At 50.2% G+C, this 20,206-nt stretch overlaps 1 protein-coding gene and 1 long non-coding RNA gene across 2 annotated transcripts; both read right to left on the minus strand.

Moving 5' to 3' along the window:
- Positions 1-2,496: 2,496 nt before the first annotated feature.
- Positions 2,497-13,472, minus strand: PTGS2 (prostaglandin-endoperoxide synthase 2). The gene is made up of 10 exons (XM_007668997.4): positions 13,069-13,472; positions 11,179-11,295; positions 10,919-11,062; positions 10,029-10,172; positions 9,060-9,241; positions 7,690-7,773; positions 7,301-7,547; positions 5,790-6,076; positions 5,183-5,330; positions 2,497-5,064 (listed from the first exon to the last, which is right to left on the minus strand). Exons 1-10 carry the CDS (start codon positions 13,118-13,120, stop codon positions 4,655-4,657), a joined length of 1,815 nt encoding a protein of 604 aa, XP_007667187.1. The 5' UTR covers positions 13,121-13,472; the 3' UTR covers positions 2,497-4,654.
- Positions 13,473-16,956: 3,484 nt separating this feature from the next.
- LOC114817141 lies at positions 16,957-17,614 on the minus strand. Its single transcript, XR_003764988.2, has 2 exons — positions 17,363-17,614; positions 16,957-17,214 (listed from the first exon to the last, which is right to left on the minus strand). It is a non-coding gene; the product is annotated as an uncharacterized LOC114817141 (long non-coding RNA).
- Positions 17,615-20,206: the final 2,592 nt, after the last annotated feature.

The raw sequence follows: 20,206 nt of genomic DNA on the forward strand, positions 1-20,206 counted from the left end.
GAAGTGAAGTGACTTGCCCAAGGTCACCCAGCAGACACGTGACAGAGCCGGGATTAGAACCCAGATCCTTCTGACGCCCAGGCCCGTGCTCTATCCACTAAGCCATGCTGCTTCTGCTTCCCTGGCTATTAAATTTTGTGGATATTATTTATTTATAAGGCATCGGTCCACCATCTCTTTCAAGATCCCTTAGAATCCACTTCAGGATTGCTGAAACTCGGCCTTCAAAAAATGGTGTCTAAAGGCCAGCCCAAGGTCCGGAATCTCATTTACCCTTACATAACTCTGTGAAAAGTAATGGAACACTGATTATCCAGTATACCGTGTTTTACTCGGGTAGTTGTGTAACCGTCTAATGCCCGATCTCGCCCTGGCTTCTGTTAAATAAATTACCTTGCAGGTGCTTGGGCAGAATTCTGCAACCTTGAGTCATTTACTTGTTACCCTTATGAAACTGCACCCTGTCTCTGATAAAATCTCAAGGCCCAGGTAGCAGGGAATATTAAAAAGGAAAATACACGAAGCGGAAGTGGCAATAACTGACACACGTACAATGAAGTGAAAATCTAGATCAGGGAGATCCACCTAGAGGTTTGGGTTTTTTGGAAGCTATTCATTAAGCGCTTATTAGGTACCAGGCACAGTATGAAACGCTGGGGTAGATCCAAGATCATCGGGTCGGACATAATCCGTGTCCCACATGGGGCTCACGGTCTTAATCCCCATTTTCCAGAAGAGGCAACTGAGGTACAGAGGAGTGAAGTGACTTGCCTAAGGGCACAGGGCAGACAAGTGGCAGAATGGAATTAGAACCCAGATTGACTTCCAGGCCCACGCTCCTTCCATTAGGCCACACTGCTTCTCAAAGTTTCAAAGAGCAACAACTGTGGTAAATCAGAGTGGGCAACAAATTAGACAGAGAGGAAAATCCCTCCACCTAGATTCCCAGGGATGGAATCTGGAAACAGGCTGATCTTCAGCACCACTGATAGAGGAGGAGCTAAGCTAGAACTAAGACCACTTCCACAGGGTAGTCAGGGTTCTGAAAACGTCATGGAAGGTACACGGCGGGGGGGGGAGGTGTAGACTGCCTACCCCTGTTTCTCACATCACAAGACAGTTGTTCTTCTCTATCCTCCTCACTTGTTCATTCACTCAGTCGTATTTATTGAGCGTCGTGTGCAGGGTACTGTACTAAGCGCTTGGGAGAGTATGATACAACAATAAAGAGACACATTCCTACCCACAGCGAGCTTACGGTTTAAGCTACCTTCTCAGAGAATGATGTTTTAGGAAAAACGGTCTGACTGGCAGAGGGAGATATGGACTGGAGATGGTGACAGGATGATCATTCAGTCATTCAGTCAATTGTATTTACTGAGCACTTACTGTGTGCAGAGCACTACACTAAGCGCTTGGAAAGTACAATTCGGCAACAGGTAGACGCAATCCCCGCCCACAACGGGCTAAGAGGCAGTGGTCGAAAAGTTAGGTGGTGGAGTGGGTGACTGACTAGGGAAGATGAGCTAGGCTCTGAGGGGTCAGGGAGACATCCGTGGGAAGCTGTCCAACAAAAGTTCCTGCTTTTGAATAATTTGCAGTCTGATGGAGGAAGGAAGGCAGACGCTGATAGTGTCTGTGAAGAAAGATATGTAAAATGGGAAAGTTAATGAAGAGGCTGTAAGTCAATGATAAGGAGTTTTTGTTTGATGTGGAGGGAGATGGGCAGCCACTGGATGCTTCTAAGAAGAGCGATCTATTTTGAGTGACATTTTGGGAAAATAGTGACATCTGTCAAGCATTTTCTCTGGGCCAACCCCTGTGGTGGATATAGTATAAGTAGATCGGTCCAAGTCCCTCTCCCTCAGCGGACTCATAGCCTAGGCGGTAGGGCAAGTGAGTAGCGGATGCCCATACTGTAGGTGAGAAAGCCGAGGCACGGAGAAGAGGCTTTCCCGAGGACACACAGAGGGCGAGTGCCGGAGCTGAGATTCGATGCAGATCCTCGGGTTCCCAACCTAGGCTGCTTCTCTTGCAGAGGGTCGAGCGTCAGGGTGGAGTTTGGACTGTGAAAGGGCCGGAGGCATGGGACCGGGAATGAGGATGATGGAGTAGTCTCACCCCCGATACGAGTGCTTGAACCAGCTTGCAAGTATAGGGGACGTGGAAGAGCCAGGGGATGTTTTAGGGGGAGAACCAGCAGGATCTAGCAGATGATTGAATGTAAGAACTGAATGATAGTGAGGGGGTCTAGAAAATGATAGACACCAAGGTCATGGGATTCAGGGACAGGGACGGTGCTAAGTGGGAAATCTGCCAGACTAATATGTTCTTTAGATCCATAGGAATCAAGGAAATAAGCCCCACAGCCGTTCTACTAAAACCTGAAGATTTTTCATGTCACAAAAAAGATGGCGCCACAACGATCTCTTTAGTTAAATGACCCTGTGAGATCTCCGGGCACCTTGGGTGGCAATGACTTACGCAGACGCGGAGTCAGACTCAAACTTTAATTTAAAAAATACATTTGCAACACAGCACTTTTTAAATAATATAAAAATAAACCAATATTTCAAGCATGATCTATTTTTCAAATAAATTAAATTAAATACATTTATGCCCGTAGTACTAGAAACACTTTAAATACACCGAACACCACTTCCCACTCCCAACTTCAGCTAGGCAGCTGATACAAAAAGCAAAACATCACATAAATAAGGAACTCTGCAGTTACCGGTTTGATCAAGCATTTCGAACACCAAACTGTACGGCCTAGAATTTCCCAACAGTTCTTAAAAGTTGCCTGTTCTATAAAACCCTCGTAAAACCCTGAGTCTACTAATTAAAATCAATATTTCGTGAAGAGCTATGTGTGCAGTACTTGAGAGAGTATAATAGATGGAAGAGATACAATCCCTGAATCCAAGGAGCCTAAAAAAGCTACTGGGGATTGGGAGACAAACAATAAATTACAGGGAGGATGAAGACATGCATAAATAGAACAGGACGTAAAATATCAGGTACGAGAGTGCAACGGAAAGAGCGTGTGCAAAAAAGTGTCGACGTGGTAAGTGCTGAGATGAGTGGAGGGTGTCATTTGGAGGTAGGATCTCAGAAGGTTTTGGAAAATGGAGAGTACTAAAGGCAGGTAGATTCGAAGGCGGGGAGGGAGTTCCAGGCAGGAGGAAAGGGGGTGAAGCAGGAGGGCCGGGTGTGAGATAAGGGGACGAGGTGAGCTGGGGCGAGAATGAAGAGCGTGAGCCGGGACGGAGAGGAAGGGAGGAGCTGAGGAAGAGGGAGCGAACAGAGGAAGTGCCTTGACACAGAGAGGCAACCCTCAAATATTTTGGAGGAGTGGGGGAGACGCTCCTCCATACACCATGTCATGCCACCTTGACTGAGGCATCCTTGCGTTTCCAAGAATCTGCCCCTCAATTATCAATGGCATCAGCCTAGCATCCTCAGATGCTACAGAGAATATACGAACACCATCGCTGTTCTCGTGGAGCTCATACGCTAAAGAAACCCTAAAACAATCTCACGTTAGTTAAGATCGTCTATCGATCGAAGTATCAACCGAGCACTTACTGTGTGGGCTTGAAAGAGTACAAATAACAATGAGTGTGGCACGTTACGTGCCGAGCACTGTGCTGAGCACAGGGGTAGGTACATCCCAGTCGGATCAGACCCGGGCCCTGTCCCATGGGGCTCCCAGCCTGAGGGGGAGGGAGAATGGGATTTCATTCCCTTTTTTCCAGGTGAGGAAGCCAAGGCACAGAGAAGGCAAGTTCTCACCGACACGGCAGGCAAATAGAGGAGGCGGGGTTCCGAACAACCAGGTCCGCGCTACTGACACTAGGCCCCGCTGCCTGTAGAAAGGAAACCCTGCCTTCAGTTTCTCGCTGCTAAGAGTGAGACTCTGGGACCACCCCATGTCTTACGATCCAACCGGCACTTGTTTGACGTCGCGTGCCGGACAGTCTTCTCTGACATAGCCTTCCCAGTGGACTAAACGTTTAAAGCCGCTGTTTTAATGCTGTCTGTTTTCATTTTCTTATGCCCTTATCGCTTTGGATAAAAATATTTTAACGACCGCTAGCGCGCTTGCCTGCCGGAAGCCTTTTCGCGATGTGCTGCAATTTTTCAGATTCGAGAAATAAATAAATACATCAAGTACCTTGAACTTCTCAAAGGTGAAGGTACTACAGAAATCCAATGCATCTGTTACTACTGTGATTATAGTGAAAGAAAAATGTCAGTGTAGTGACTTTACAAAATTTGGTACTTCCGTTATATTGACATTCCCAAAGTAGATAAGATTTTTTTATGACACCAAACATAGTTTCACGCCCTGGTTCCAGAAAAACCACCAACGAACAAATAAAACAACCCCACGTTCAACTGTCTCTTCCAGATCTGAGTTATCGAAAGGAACGAGAGAGTCCTAACTTTTAAATTTGAGAATGGAATTTCTTCTCCAAAGAAACAGTGAAAGATAATATCGCTTAGCTCTGAAATACCTCTCCATGAGGGAGTACTAGCTTCTGCTGCAGAAGATCTTAAACGGTGCTTGGATTTTCTGTATAAATACTTATAAATATCATAATTTAAGCAAAATACCTTAAATAAATAAATAAATACATTCAAAGGCTTTCTACAGTTCTGATGACCGTTCTTTCAGTAGTACGGTAGGATTGATATCATCTAGTCCAGAGTTGGCGGAGCTGGCGTTACTAGTCGCCGTCTCGGCGGGATTAGAGTCGCGAACACTGAACGAGGTGAAGGGGCAGCCCTTCACGTTATTGCAGATCAGCGTCTGGAGCGAGGCTGTGTTGATGATTTCAAAGCCCACTTCTCCTCCAAAAGTACTAGGCTTCCAGTATTCGGGAGAACAGATGGGATTGCCCATGAGCCCTTTCAGGGAGAACGGCGCTCCCAGTTCCACCATGGTCTCACCAAAGATGGCTCCCGGGCGGGGTTTTTCCACCAGAAGAGCAGGATACAGCTCCATCGCATCGATATCGCCGTAGAGGGCTTCCAACTCGGCAGCCATGTCTTTCTCCCCTGCAACGACAAGCGAGGGCAAGCGTGAAGTAGATGGAGGGCGGCACCGAGGAGCGCGAGGGCACCTTTCCCCTCCATTCCTATCGGCTTCCACGTCCCTCGTGACAACGCGTCTTACCGGTAAGGTCTTCGAACGACTTGAAAGGTTTCAGCAGGAAGCGTTTCCGGTATTCGTTCAGAGATTGGTATCTCATCTGTCTGCTCTGGTCGATCGAGGCCATAGACACTTTCATTACCGCAGGTGGGACGTTCCTACCCCCGGCCACCTGTTGAAATCGAAAGAAAGGTATGAGAGCGTGAACACCCCAGAGATTTGTCATGTGACCGCCGCCGGGCGTACTCCTCCTTCTCACTCTCCCGTGGACCGTTCGGCCAGAATCCCGTGAACGCTAGGAGATCCCAGTTCATTCACTCAGTCGTATTTGCTGAGCAGAGCGTGGTACGAAGCGCTCAGCACCCAGTTACACGCGAGAGACCGACTCAGGTCTCCATGGGGGATTCTATGGCCTGTCCTAACACCCCTCCAGCCTCTAAATGGCTATTTGCTATTTTTTTTTGTTCTGGAAGCAGCGTTAGAGGAAGCTCTGCGAGGAAGTTCTCGGGGAGCTTGCTTCCACCGTGATTGACGTTAGTCTGGGGGACAGGAGGTGGCGACGGCCACACTCGGGCACTGGGAACGGCAGACCTTATCGGTCCAACGGAAAACCCGTCGGCCGGTGACTTACCCTGCCGGCAATTTGCCGCGAGAACGATTCCACCATACGGGAAAGGCCGTGGTCCAGCATGATAGAGTTGTTGTAAAGGAACTGCTGGTAGGTGTACACCTGGTCGTGAATATTGAAGGTGTCGGGCAGAAGCGGGTGCCAGTGGTAGAGGGTGTTAAACTCGGCGGCGATGCGATTCTGATACTGGAAACGCTGGTTAAAAAGCAGCTCCGGATCAAACTTCAGTTTGAAGTGATAGCCACTCAAGTGCTGAACATAGTCTTCGATCACGATCTTAATGGTTTCACCTAGGAACGGAAAAGGAGGCTCCCATGAACGGAGGCTACTCGGCAGGTTGAACGTTCAACCCCACGAGACGGCTCTGGGATGGACCCGCCGGCTGAACGACACCACCCTGCAATCCCCCGCTTTTATCGAGCTCCCCCCTTTAACCTAATCATTATCTCGTGGCCCAGGGGAAAGAGCACAGGCCTGAGACTCGGCGGATCCGGGTCCTAATCCCGGCTCCGCCAACTACCCGCGGAGTGACCCCGGGCGGGTCACTTAACTTCTCTGTGCCTCAGGTCCCTTATCAGCACCCTGGGGACTCAGGACCCGCACCGCCTCCTACTTAGACTGTGAGCCCCACGTGGGACCTCATTCTCTTGCATCTACCCGGGGGCGCGGCCCGGTGCCGGGCACAGAGTAAGTGCCTAACAAACGCTGCGATTATTTTTTATCATTATCAGCTAAACCCGGTCAAAACAAATACGCTACTCTAGGCTAAAAAACCCCAAACCGAAACAGTTTAATACGTCTGTCCTTCCTGACTCGATGTAGCGGTAGTAAATATACTATTTGGCTTTCTCCACATCCCTTCTTATTTTCCGGAAAAAAAACCAAAAACAGAATCGATACTGTCGATCAGTATAATCTACTGAGTATTTTCCCTGGGCGGGGAACTATACTCAGCTCTTGGGAGAGCGCAGCAGAGTAAGCAGACACAATCCCTGCCCTCATGGAGACTGAGATCTGGCAAACTTAATCACAGGTAGGGGGAACCAATGGAGTTTAATGACATTCAATAACCATGGTGGCATCTGTTAAGCGTTACTACGTGCCAAGTATTGCAGTAAGCGCTGTCCCAAACGGGGCTGCCAGAACAGGTAACGGATCCCCATTTTAGAGATGACAGAGTAGAGGTACAGAGCAAGTGAAATGTCTTTCCCCAGGTCACACAGCAGGCAAGTGGTGGAGCTGGGATTAGTACCCAGGTCCTCTGGCTCCAAGGCCCATGCTCTTTCCACTACGCCACACTTCTTCTCTAGGTACGTATGCACGTATGTACACAAGTACCGGGGAGGGGGTGGAAAAAAGAGCTCCCCAGGACGCAGAGGATGAGGAATGGCAGCTTGGGGCAGGGAAATGGGACGATCAGGGAAGGTCTTCGAGTCACCATTCTAAAGCCCCTGACCTAGGGGTCCATCGCAAGTTTCTGGAAATCCCCCAACGGGTCGGCGGCTTTGACTGACCTATCAGTATGAGCCGGGTCGTCTGGAACAAGCGCTCGTCGTCCCACTCCGGGTGCTCCTGCGTAAGGACGTCACACACGCGGTTGTGTTCCCGGAGCCATATCGTGGCGTACATCATCAGCCCGGGGACCAGGCCGAACACCTCCTGCCCGACGGCGAACCGCAGGTGCTCGGGGATGTGAGGTGGGTAAATCATTTCTGCCTGAGTATCTTTCACAGTGGGAGGGTACATTTCTCCATCAATCATCTAAAATCAAAACACGTTCCAGCAGTGAGCCTAAACGGCAAGCTTTAACATACGTTTTCCAATTCCGAAAGTAAAACGTTAGCCCCCCCCCCCCGAAAAGTCAACCACGGCAAACATTTCCTCCTTTGGAAGTGAAGCATACCTGATATTTCATTTTTCCATCCTTAAAAAGTCTCAGTTTATGCTGTCTGTCCAAAGTCTCTCCATAAATATGATTTAAATCAACCTAAAAGGGAGCCGATAAGGAAGAATCTTAGTTTCACGTTCTTTCAATAACCTACGTTGTTCTTTAAAAAAAAAAAAAAAAACGAACGATACCTAGACCATGCTATTTAGCTTTGCACGGCAATTAGATGGTTGATAAAATCAGATTTTCTTCCTCAAAAATTTATGTTCAGTGTCACTTCTGGGTTTTTTTTTTTTTTAAAACAATTTCAACCATTCTCTCTCTCAATAGAAAATACAATGTAAATATGGCATTTCACAGGTGAACTATAGTGGCCTTTTTCTCTAGTCCGGTAAAGGTGGAAAGTTAGAGCTCTGCCAGCTGAAACGTTTTTGGGTTCTACCTCAAGGTTAGGGGTGAAGTTACAATCCAGGTTCCAGACCATCAGGGTTCTCAACCAGGACGTGCACTTGCGGGTGGAAATAAGGCAACACACGAGTCTTATTCTTTTTCGTGGACTGTGGACCATCGCCCCCATCAATGTTTTCAGATCTCTTCTTTCATCCTCCTCCTCAGTGGCATTTATTGAGCGCTCACTGAGTGCAGAGCAAACTACTCAGTTGCGGAGAGGACAGTAGAACAAAGTTTGTAGATACGCTCCCCGTCCACAATGAGCTTACAGTTTAGAGGGGCAGACAGACGTTGATATGATTTATAAAGGGCTCGGTAGGAGGTGCTTTGGCGGAATTTATTCCACTCTCCAAATATTAAAAGGGGGGCATATGTTATCATAGCATCTAGCTGTACTACCTAGATGTTATCAGCTCTCTAGCTGAGTTAAGAAGGGGTCAGCATGGCCGGATGTGTTTCAGTGGTTCAACCGGAACTTTTAGAGCCGTTCTTCGCACAGATATCTAAGTCAGAGAAATCCGTTTAAAAGAAAACACAGATTGCCAATGTCCTTATTTTAGCATCCAAGACATCTGAAATTGAAACTATACGCTCAAACGAAAACGCCAGAGCTGACGAGCCCCCGAGTCAGGCAGAGGCTTAACTGCCCACTCGAGAGCGAAGAGAAAGTATTTTAGAGCAGCAGGTACAGCGAGCTCTCAAAGCATACAGGTATCTTGCTGTGTAGGCTCACTGTACCCTCAAGGTGTCTTTCCTGTCTCACGTGCCGTCCATGATCACAAACCCTCCTCTAGACTGTATGCTCACCGTGGGCGGGGAGTTCTGTCCGCTAACTCTGCTGTACTCTATCCTCCCGAGCGCTCAGTACAGTGATCTGCACATAGTAAGTGCTCGACTGACCGATAAACCGTCATCCGTTGATGATCTGAACTTACGCCATGGTTTAGTGCTTTGGTGAAGGCCGGTCCTCGATGATGGTCAGTCTTAAAGAACTGGTGAGTGAAGTGCTGCGCAAAGAACGCGAACATCATATTTGTGCCTTGAGGATCTGGGATAAATTTTCTTCTCAGCAGAAACTTTTCCACAATCTCTTTGGAATCGGGAAGCTCCTTCTTACCTAAAGAGCCGCGATCAAAAAGACCCACGGTTTAATTATTCCGCCAAGCCGCGGCAAACGGACTCTGTCTATTCTTTCCTTAGGGTACCGGCGATATGAGATCAAAAGCAGAGCCAAAATGAAAATCGTAAAGTTTAATCGAATTTCTTATCACTGGCTAACTGGCTTTGTGCTGACTGGAATCAGAATTTGTTCTTCATATGCTGCACTGAAAATGCATGTACCAGTTACCATTTCGGGAACTAAAACTGGGTTTGATCCTCGCCTGCTCTCTGGCACCAAAGAAGCAGGCCACGGATCCAGCGCCTTATGGCCAGGGAGCACGTCTACCAATTCTGTTACACTGTACTCTCCCAGCGCTTAGTCCAGTGCTCTGCACAAGTAAGTGCTCACGTGAAACTAACTGATTGATTACCCTGCCTCCCAACTATCGTAGAAACTCGGCTTAGGCCAGTGGACCTTAGGGAAAAATGTTTAATGAGGCCTAAACACGGTGCTATCTCGTGCGAGATGAGAGAGGCCCTTTTCAGCCCTCTGCCCTCCCCGTTTCAATTGTATTAAACTTCTTCGTTCCTCATCTTTCCACTGCCAAGGGAGGACCGTATAGCTTCTCGGCAGTTCCTCCTTAGACTGCCTTGCATAAAGTGGGCCCTTCATAAGAAAAGCAGGATAGCAAGTAGATAGTAATGGACTGAACTGATTTCTTAAAGGAATCCTTGATTCCACTTTTCTGTCTCAAACCTCCAAACCTAACCTGTCCCAGCAGTAGAGAGGTCTGAGTCATTACCTTTGACACCCATTGGGGTTGGGCAGTCAGCTCCCACTGGAGGAAGTGCTCTGGTGTAATAAGAGATGTTTGAATAGGCTTCCCAGCTTTTGTAGCCATAATTTGCATTGTATGTCGGTGGACTGTCAATCAAATGGGACCTCGCTGAAAGTGAAGTAAAGACGAACAGTTTAGCCATTTCCAGAAGTCGGGCTCTCCGGGGCCAACCGTTAGCATGATCGACCGAGCAGCGACAGAGTCCGAGTTTGATTCTACGGACCAGCAGAACCACACGTAAAAGAAAACATCAACGGGAGTGTACGGAGCTCCCGGAGTTACAGAAAAGAGCAAAAGAGGTGCCCTTAAACGGTTATCCCTGGAAGGCTACTTCCAATTCGTGTCAAAGGAAAAAATGTTTCATTCCCAAGCGTCTCATGACTAGTATATCTGAGTAAAACACAGTCTCAGAGCTGTGGAAAGGAACTTGGAATGCCGGTGCCTTTTTCCACCACGCTGAGAGTACAGTATTTTCCCTGGGTCCGTATTTTCGGCTTCCTACCTCCGCTTGCTCATCCAAATTTAGAGTCCACAAATACCCCACGTTCAGATCGGCATCACGACCCAGCACAGATTTTACGGTCTAATACCGAGTACTTTCTGGCTAGAAACCGTGTTATCTTTCTCTTAGAGTTTAGGACAATGCTCCGCACCCAGAGAACCCGCAACGGATCGTGTCGACCGTTCCATTATTCTTACTGACAGTTCCAAAATAGAGTGAAATCACCAAAAAGCCGTTTCTAAAAATCATCTTCGAACGTGTGGCGATACTTTGGGAAAGCGACAGATACCGCAGCGGGGTGAGTTTTAAAAAGCTGAAGCGCAACCAAATAAGGACAGGCTGGGGTACTTACACGTCAACACGTAGCTCATAATTGCATTACGAAGGAAGGGCATGTTATTGATGATATTCCAAACTCCTTTGAAGTGAGTGAGGATGTAGTGAACCGTGTTGGGGGTGGGTTTCAATAATAACTTTAGCCTTGTCAGAAATTCGGCTGGGGTGAGAAAAGAAGAGAGTGAGTTTTTTTTACACAACTTAAAAAGAGGAAAAGAAGTTTCGAGCGGGGGAATTCTCCTCCGCCGCTCTCCAAGGTGCGCGGCCGAGACTTACGTGCGGTGCAGTTTTCTCCATAATAGCCGGTCCTCGTACAGTCGCACCTGTACCGGTCGAATCCCACGGTCGTACACACACCTCGATTCTGACAGGGGTTGGAGCAGCATGGGTTGGCTGAAATGAAAACCGGGAGCAGATGAAGAAAAGCCATCACACTGCCAACGTTTCTGCCGTTTCACCGGTCCGATTCTGCTCGGTCGCTTTCAAGCGGCGAGGCTCGGCGGAAAGAGCACGGGCTCGGGAGCCCGGAGGACCGCGGGTTCTAAAACCCGCTCCGCCACTCGACCGCCGCGTGACCGCTTAACCTCTCTGGGCCTCGGGCACCTCATCTGGAAAATGGGGATTAAGACCGCGAGCCCCACGTGGGACGACCCGATCCCCCCGGATCCCCCCCCACCGGAGCCGAGAACCGTGCTCGGCACACAGTAGGCGCTCAACGGGCGCCGTCATCGTCATCGTCAGCCCGACAAGGGGCCACAGATCCGAAGGGAGATTTCCGTGGCGAAGAATTCAAGCGCTTCCCTTCGCGCATGCCGGGGCGGTGCCGGAGGTCGATTTCCGGGGGTAAGTAGGGAGGGCAGCCGGGGGCTAAAGACTGGAAGGTGACGGCCGAAGATGCCGGAGCGGAGCCACCTCCTCCTCCTCCTCCGGCACAGTACGCTCGTCGCATGGGTTTTCTTGGAGAGGGACGGGCTGGGACCCGAAGCTCGGTAACCTCCATCCCCTCTCCCCGGGGCAGAAGTGGCGCCCGGGGAACTATCCGAAAGCTGAACCCGATGATACCCCCGCGCCCTGGACAGACGGGCAGCAAGGCCTAGTGGCTACGGCCCGGGTCCGGGAGTCGGAATTCACACACGCAGTCCTATTCATTGGGCGCTTACGGTGCGCGGAGCACTGCGCCGAACGCTGGGACAGGGCCACAGAGAGAGACGATCCCTACCCGGCCACGGGAGTCGGAAATCACTCTCGCGGTCCTAGTCATTGGGCGCTTACGGTGCGCGCAGCACTGTGCCGAGCGCTGGGACGGTACAATCGGGCCACAGAGAGAGGCGATCCCTACCCGGCCACGGGAGTCGGAAATCACTCGCGCGGGCCTAGTCATTGGGCGCTTACGGTGCGCGCAGCACTGTGCCGAGCGTTGGGACGGTACAATCGGGCCACAGAGAGGGATGATTCCTACCCGGCCATGGGAGTCAGAAATCACTCAGGCAGTCCTATTCATTGGGCGCTTACGGCGTGCGAAGCACTGTGCTGAGCGCTGGGAAAGTACAAGCGGGCCACAGAGAGGGAGGATCCCCTACCCGGCCATGGGAGTCAGAAATCACTCAGGCAGTCCTATTCATTGCGCGCTTACGGTGTGCGAAGCACTGTGCTGAGCGCTGGGACAGTACAATCGGGCCACAGAGAGGGAGGATCCCCTACCCGGCCATGGGAGTCAGAAATCGCTCAGGCAGTCCTATTCATTGAGCGCTTACGGCGTGCGAAGCACTGTGCTGAGCGCTGGGCCAGTACAAGCGGGCCACAGAGAGAGACGATTCCCTACCCGGCCAGGGTCTGGCGGTCTAGAAGGGGGAGACAGACAAGCAAAGGGGACGAGGAGACGGGCACCGGGGAGGTGACGGGTTCTAATCCCACTCCTCCGTCCCCGCTCTGCTGCGTGACGCCGGGCCGGTCCCTTCTCTCCGCCTCAGTCTCCCCGTCCGCCAAATGGGGCCGAAGACGGCGAGCCCCGGGGGGGAGGGGGCCACGCCATCGCCCCGGATCGAGCTCAGCGCTTAGAGCAATGTGGGGCTCAGAGCGGGGACTTCATAACCGCCGTCGTCAGGACGATCGAGAGCCGGCAGGGGCCGGGGAAAGCCGGGACCGCCGGACGGGGACGGCACTGACCTGCTGGGCACAGCGTGATGGCCAAGGCGAAGCACAGGAGGCGTGCGAGCATGGCTGCGGGATGCACGGGGGCTGCTGCGGCGGCGGCTGCTGCTGCTGCTGCTGCGGCTGCTGCACGGTCGGTCCCTCGGTTGCTCCGCTGCTGCTGTTGCTGTTGCACGGTCGGTCGCTCCGCTGCTGCCGCCGCTGCCGCTGCCGTTGCACGGTCGGTCGCTCCGCTGCAGCGCGTCCCCAGGTGCAGGCGGTGCAGCGAGCGATCAGGTCGGCGCCTTCTGCAGAGCGCTGCGCCGCCGCCTCACCTCTTATAGCCCCGGCGCCGCCCGTTGCGAAAGGTTTTGGGCCTTCGGGGTGGGGGGTTTCCCCTCCACGCCCCCCCCGCCCCGCTCCGCTCCGCTCTATCGTCAGCCACGGCCCCGGCGGGGCCGGAGCTGGGGGGGGGGGGGGGGGGGCAGGGGGAGGAGGAGGAGGTGCGCAGGCGCACAGGGCGGGGGGGGGGGGGGGCCGGAGGAGGTGCGGAGCCGCGCAGGCGCACGGGGCGGCGGCGGAGGGGGGGGACACCCGCGGTGACGCGCATGCGGCCGTTGCCCCCCGGCCTCCCGCGCGCGCGCGCGCTCGCCCCCGCTCCTCACGGGTTATTCATTCATTCATTCATTCATTCATTCATTCATTCATTCATTCATTCATTCATTCATTCATCCATCCCTCCATCCCTCCCTTCATTCATCAGCGCGGCTCAGTGGAAAGAGCCCGGCTTGGGAGTCAGAGGTCATGAGTTCAAATCCCGGCTCTGCCACTTGGCCGCTGGGTGACTGGAGGCAAGGCACTGTCATTCATTCATTCAGTAGTATTTATTGAGCGCTCACTATGTGCAGAGCACTGGACTAAGCGCTTGGGATGAACAAGTCGGCAACAGATACGGTCCAAGCCGTTTGACGGGCTTACTCACTTCTCTGGGCCTCAGTTACCCCGTCTGGAACATGGGGATTAACTGTGAGCCTCACGTGGGACAACCTGATTACCTTGTATCTCCCCGAGCGCTTAGAACAGTGCTCGGCACATAGTAAGCGCTTAACAAATACCAACATTATTATCCATCCATCCATCCATCCATCCATCCATCCATCCATCCATCCATCCATCCATCCATCCATCCATCCATCCATCCATCCAATAGTATTTATTGAGCACTTACTATGTGCAGGGCACTGTACTAAGCGCTTGGAATGGACAAATCGGTAACAGGTAGAGACGGTCCCTGCCCTCCGACGGGCTTTCGATAGTATTTATTGAGCGTTGACTATGTGCGGAGCGCTGGACTAAGCGCTCGGAATGTACAGCTGGGCAACTGATAGAGACCATCGCTGCCCAATGACGGGTTCACAGTCTAATGGGGGAGACAGAAGGACAAAAGCAAGACAACCTAATAGCGATAAATAGAAAGAAGGGGATGGACATCGCATTAGCAAAATGAATAGGGTAATAAAATATATCCAAATGAGCCCAGTGTTGAGGGGAGGGGAAGGGAGAGGGGGAGGAGCGGAGGGAAAGGGGGGAAACAGAGGCTTGGGTCCCCCCCGGCGCTTAGGACAGGGCCCGGCGCATCGTAAGTGCCGGCAAATACCATCGTTGTCATCGTTATCAATGATAATAGACGCTCAGTCGGTGCCACCGATCGATGGGAGGGCGAGAGACTCGGGTTCTAATGCCGCCCCCCCGTCTGCCGGGTGACCTCGGCCCAGTCGCTTCCCTTCTCTGGCCCTCATTTACCTCGTCTGTCTAATGGGGACGAAGACTGGGTGCGACCTGATTATGAGCTGGAATCTATCCCGGCGCTTAGTACGGTGCCTGGCACAAAGTAAGTGCTGTAGGAAAACCATGACGAGCGACAACGGACGCCGTAAAAAAAAAAAGAAAGAGGTTGGACCCTGGGACCTGTTAGCACCGATATCCCAGCGACACATTCCCCGTGATCACCGCCAGTGGCATTTAGTGAGCGCTTCCCCTGGGCAGGGCACCGTACTAGACGCTTGGGAGAGTACGAAACTATCGTTGGCCGGAAATGTCTCCTCCGACTGCGGTTTGGAGCCCCGCTTCCTCGTGTGGTCCCTCGTGAGGTAGAATGACCGTTGACATTCCGCAACCCGCGGGGTTTCCTGGTTAACGGGGGAAGCCGGGAAGATAGATAGTGATGGGTTTGGGCACACCGGATCCGGATCCCTCATCCTACCTTCCACTGCTCTGCTGGAAAGAAGAGGGTGTGATCCTAATAACTGACTCCTCACCACTCGTCCCCTTGGTCAGGTCATGGAGGAGCGGTTGAGGTGAATAATCGTAATAATAAATATAATGATAGCGTTAGATTGTAAGGGCCTTCTGTATGCCAAGCGTTGTTCAAAACGCCAGAACATCAGTGGCATATATAGAGCGTTTACTGTGTGCGGTGTCTCGTGCTACATGCTCGGAAGAGCACGATGCAACAGAGTCGGTAGACAAATTCCCTGCCCACATCGAGCTTACGGTCTGGAGGATATACAATGATCAGGTTAAACGCAGTCCCTAGCCGACGCGCGGTGCGTGGTCTCCAAGAGGAGGGAGAGCGGGCATTTTTCTCCTCATTTACAGACGAGGAAACTGCGGCACAAGTCGCACCGAAGGCAAGGGGTGGAACCGGGATTCAAACTCGGGTCTCCCGGATTCCCGTCCTGTCCTCTTAACGGTAGATCGAGCTGTTTCCCAGATGGAAAATAGCGATGTTCTGCGGGTCATTTTATTCCACGCGGTCTGAGATTCAATATTTACTCTAACCAAACTTCGGTTTGTAAACATCATTTGGCAGGGGAGCGGCACGGCGGAGTGGCTGGGGCATGGTCCCGGGAGTCAGAAGGTCACGGGTTCTGATTTCGGCTCTGCCACTTGTCGGCTGTGTGGCCCTGGGCAAGTCGCTTCGCGTCTCTGTGCCTCAGTTACCTCACCTGTACGATGGGGATTTAGACCGTGGGCCCCAGGAGGGACAGGGATTGCGTCCAACCTGATTCCTTTGACTCCACCCCGGTGCTTAGTACAGTGCCCGGCTCGTAGTACGCCCTTAACAAATACCACTGTTCTTAATATTCTTAGGCACTGCGTAGCATTAAAAATGTTAAAGTGTATAACTTTCAATCCTCGGATATCCTGCTGATTGTGGGTAATCCCTAAGATTCTTTTAGCGTTTCCACACTCCTGGCCAACGGACTTCTCGATCGAATGACTAATGAGTGGTTTGAATTTTATGCCTATCTTTGCTCACTCTAAGGAATGTGTTTTCATCCTTAAAATACCACGCTCCCCCCCGACCCCCCTCCAAAAAGGAGAAACAAAGAATTCAGATAATACACAAGTTGAACTGTTCATACCTTGTCGGGGACATGTCCAGTACAAAAGGCAAAAAAGAAAAAAAAGGCAAAACGAAAGAGCCCTCTAATTCCGACTCGTCCACTTTCCTGCCCCGTGACTTTAGGCGAGCCACTTAGCTTCTCGATGCCTCAGTTTCCTTACCTGAAAACGGGATTCCGTGACTGTTTTCTCCCCCTCCTCCGACAGTGAGCCCCACGTGGGATGGGAACGGCACCCTACTCGATTATCTCGTACCTACCCCAGTGCTTAGCGCAAAGCCGTAGTAAATGATTTTTTTCATCATTACTATTATTGTCATTATCGGCGTTTGCATTTTTAAAAGACGACCCGATCTGGAGCCCCGTGTGAAACCTTTTTAATTCAGAGCCGGCCGATAGAAGCGGACCATTTAGACGATCAACCTCAAGCATTCAACTGAGAGGACTGAAGTTGAACTTTCCCAGGATTTTACCACCAGGGGGAAGAACAAGAAAGAAATTCACGGGACCGGGTGAATGTGACAGGTAAAACGTTAATTTAATTTTCCAATTCCTAAAGTGATGGCGCTGCCCGATCCTCTCTCATCCTGCCAAGGTCTGAAGGCATTTTCACCCGATCATCGCTTTGATTATAATGCTGCTTTAAAATGTTCAAGAAGAGGTGAGTACGTTGACGAGCTGGTCCGTGCCACTAGATATCAGCGGGCTACTTTAGCGGCATTCTGCATTTTTCACTCGTAGAACGCACTTTCGAAATGATGATCTCTTTTCCCAACTGCCAGAGGACAGAGAAGCAAAATTCCATGTTTTTCTAGGACAAGAGCGGCCTAACTTTTCCGTCTCTACTACCTTCCCCTCTCCTCGTACCTGCCCTTTTTTCCGCCTTCCTCTCTTCCCCGCCATTGAAATACTTGGGTACTCACGGATAAAAATCCGCAGTGGAGTCAAAGGCCGTGGGGCAACAACCGGCAGCCAGCCGGAGCTGAGGTCGAGGAAGGAAATTGCTGCCATCGCGCTGGGTAGGCCCGGGTCTATTCTGCTTCTCTGCTTTAGGGTTGTGGTTTCTTGGCAGAGGTGACGACAGCGGGAGGCAGCTCGGTTCTCGTCCGCTTCCTGTGGCATTCGCACGTGACCCCCCTCGAGGGCGGCGTATCCCGTCAGATCTGCTGTCCTCTCCGAAGTGGTTAACGCAGTGCTCTGCGCAGAGTAAGAGCTCGGTACGTACCACTGACGGGCAGTGGCTCTCGGGGAGTTTGCGCCCCTGTTTAAAACCCGCTTCAGAGAACGGAAAAATATAGCTACTATAAATGCAGCCTTCCCTCCACAGTGCTAGAAAGTGAATTTAATTGATTAGTTGATTAAAATATGGTTGACTTTCCATTACCGAAATGTCCTAAGCGGGTTGGTATGTTAACGGATTCCTTAGTCAGGAGGATCAGATGTCGATAAACATCTTGAACTGTTACTTTTTTTAAAAATAAAGCTTTCCCCTAGTCGATACGCTCCTTGTGTCTACCTACGCTATTGTAGTTTACCCTCCCAAGCTGAGAGTACAGTGCTATCCAAACGGCAAGCACTCAATAAATGCCACTGATGGATGGATTTTAGAATATTTTTCTTGAGAACCACAATAATATTGACTTGGGAACCCCAATAATAATCGTTACTTTTATTTTTATGGTACTTGTTAAGCACTCGCTATGTGCCGAGCACTGTTCTGAGCACTGGGGTAGATACAGGTTAATCAAATTGGCAGGGCTTCTTTTGTCACCTCAGATACGAGAACTCCGATACTGTTTTTGTACTGCGCGGCCGTTTTCAGCCGATGCTCATAACAATTTAGTCAGAAATAGTTGAACGCTCCCGTACGTTGCCCCTCCGGAACGACAGCGTTCTGAGCCGCCATCGAGCGTTTTGAATTTTTAAAGCACAGAGATTGTTCTGCTGTTCAAAGTGTGAGTGAAAACTGTGAGTTATAGAAATCGACAATATCTAATAAGCTAATCAAGGGTTTTAATGTCACCTTTCTAGTGGAACTGTAAGCTCCTTGGGACAGGAATTGTGTCCACCAATTCGACTGTACTCTCCCAGGAGCTTAAAAGAATAATAATAACGGTATTTGTTAAGCACTTACTATGTGCCAAGCTCTGTTCTAAACGCTGGAGTAGATACAAGGTAATTAGGTTGTCCCACGTGGGACCCACAGTCTTAACCCCTATTTTACATATGAGGTCACTGAGGCACAGAGAAGTTAAACAATTTGCCCAAAGTCATACAGCTGACCAGTGGCGGAGCCGGGATTAGAACCCACGACCTCTGACTCCCAAGCCCATGCTCTCTCCACCAAGCCACGCTGCTTCTTGGTTGATAACCGCTGATGACCGTCTCGTACAATCGCCCGCCGTGTTCTCGAGATCCCATTTTCTATGGCTTGTCATCTCTGCTTCCACGGAATGTCATTAGAACGGGAAAACTGCAATCCATCTAATTTGGTCACCGGGTTGTACTACATCCTCTCCTGGTTTTAGTTTTGCAGTCATGCACGTCTCTGGGAACACACCGCCCAGAGCTCGAACGGGCCGTCTCCCTACCCGTCTCATTGCGGCCAATGACTTGAGTTCTGAGGAGAAACCTGCCTTAGTGTCAGTCGAAGGTACCTTGAGATACGCATTCAATTGCCAAATGATAAAAAATAGATACAAAGAAAAGATCTAAATTCTTTTATCGTTTTAGTTTAGATGTAAAGAGATGTAAGTTACGCAACTAGGGCCCGTCAGAACAATTTAGCAGGGACTCGAAATGACTGTCCCAAAAGGACTAAATTGAGTATTTTGCCAAACCGACGTTAGAATTCCCAGGAAAGTGCAAATCGTTCTCCCAAATATGCACTGGGTGAAGACCTTTGGGTCAAATGCTCCACCCAGAAGGGAATCACTAGTTAACCTATTGCTAAAGAGGACTTGGACATTCAAGCATTTAACACTTACTTTTGTCTTGAGAAAACCCAGAAGAGCAAAAAAAAAAAATTCCAATGTTTCCCAAATTTTGATGTGTTCATAGGTAGACTGTTCAAACCCCCGTTATAGGAAATGGAAAACATGCCATCCAGTTCTTCAGATGCATCACTGTGTGACTCAGGATCTGTAAAAAAAGCTTTTATTTGTCAACAGGCTTTTTTTCTGGATTCTTTCCTGTCACTGGTAACCCAAAAGAAAATGTGGTCAAAGTGGGTTATTAGGTAAGTCTTTTACGTACAGTCAATCAATCGATCATATTTATTGAGCACAGGGAACTGTTTGAAGAACTTGAGAGAGTACTACACTGCAGTCTTCCATATTAACCTCTGAATTGGTTTTAGTAACCATAAAAAGAAAGGACTGAAAAATGCATTTGGAAGGTGGTTTTCTTTCCACCCAGTTGGGTTGAGTTTTACTGCCCCCTTCTGCCTTTACTTTTAAAATCAAAATTATTTGTCTAAAGAGATCGAGATTTGATGAAATCTCAGATATTCATTCTGAGATAAAATATTCACTCATTTTCTGAAAGCGGAGGACCTGGGTTCTAATCCTGACTCTGGCGATTTCTTGCTGGGAGACCTTGGGCAATTCACTTTACTTCTCTGTGCCTCAGTCACCTCATCAGTAAAATGGGGATTTAATCCTCTTCCCTCCAATTTAAAAGGCGAGCCCCGTGTATTCCAGGGAATGTGTTCAACCTGATCAACTTGTATCTACCTCAGCACTTAAAACAGTGTTTGACACAAAGTG

Source organism: Ornithorhynchus anatinus, chromosome 16 (assembly GCF_004115215.2).
Source record: "Ornithorhynchus anatinus isolate Pmale09 chromosome 16, mOrnAna1.pri.v4, whole genome shotgun sequence".
Lineage (NCBI taxonomy): Eukaryota > Metazoa > Chordata > Mammalia > Monotremata > Ornithorhynchidae > Ornithorhynchus > Ornithorhynchus anatinus.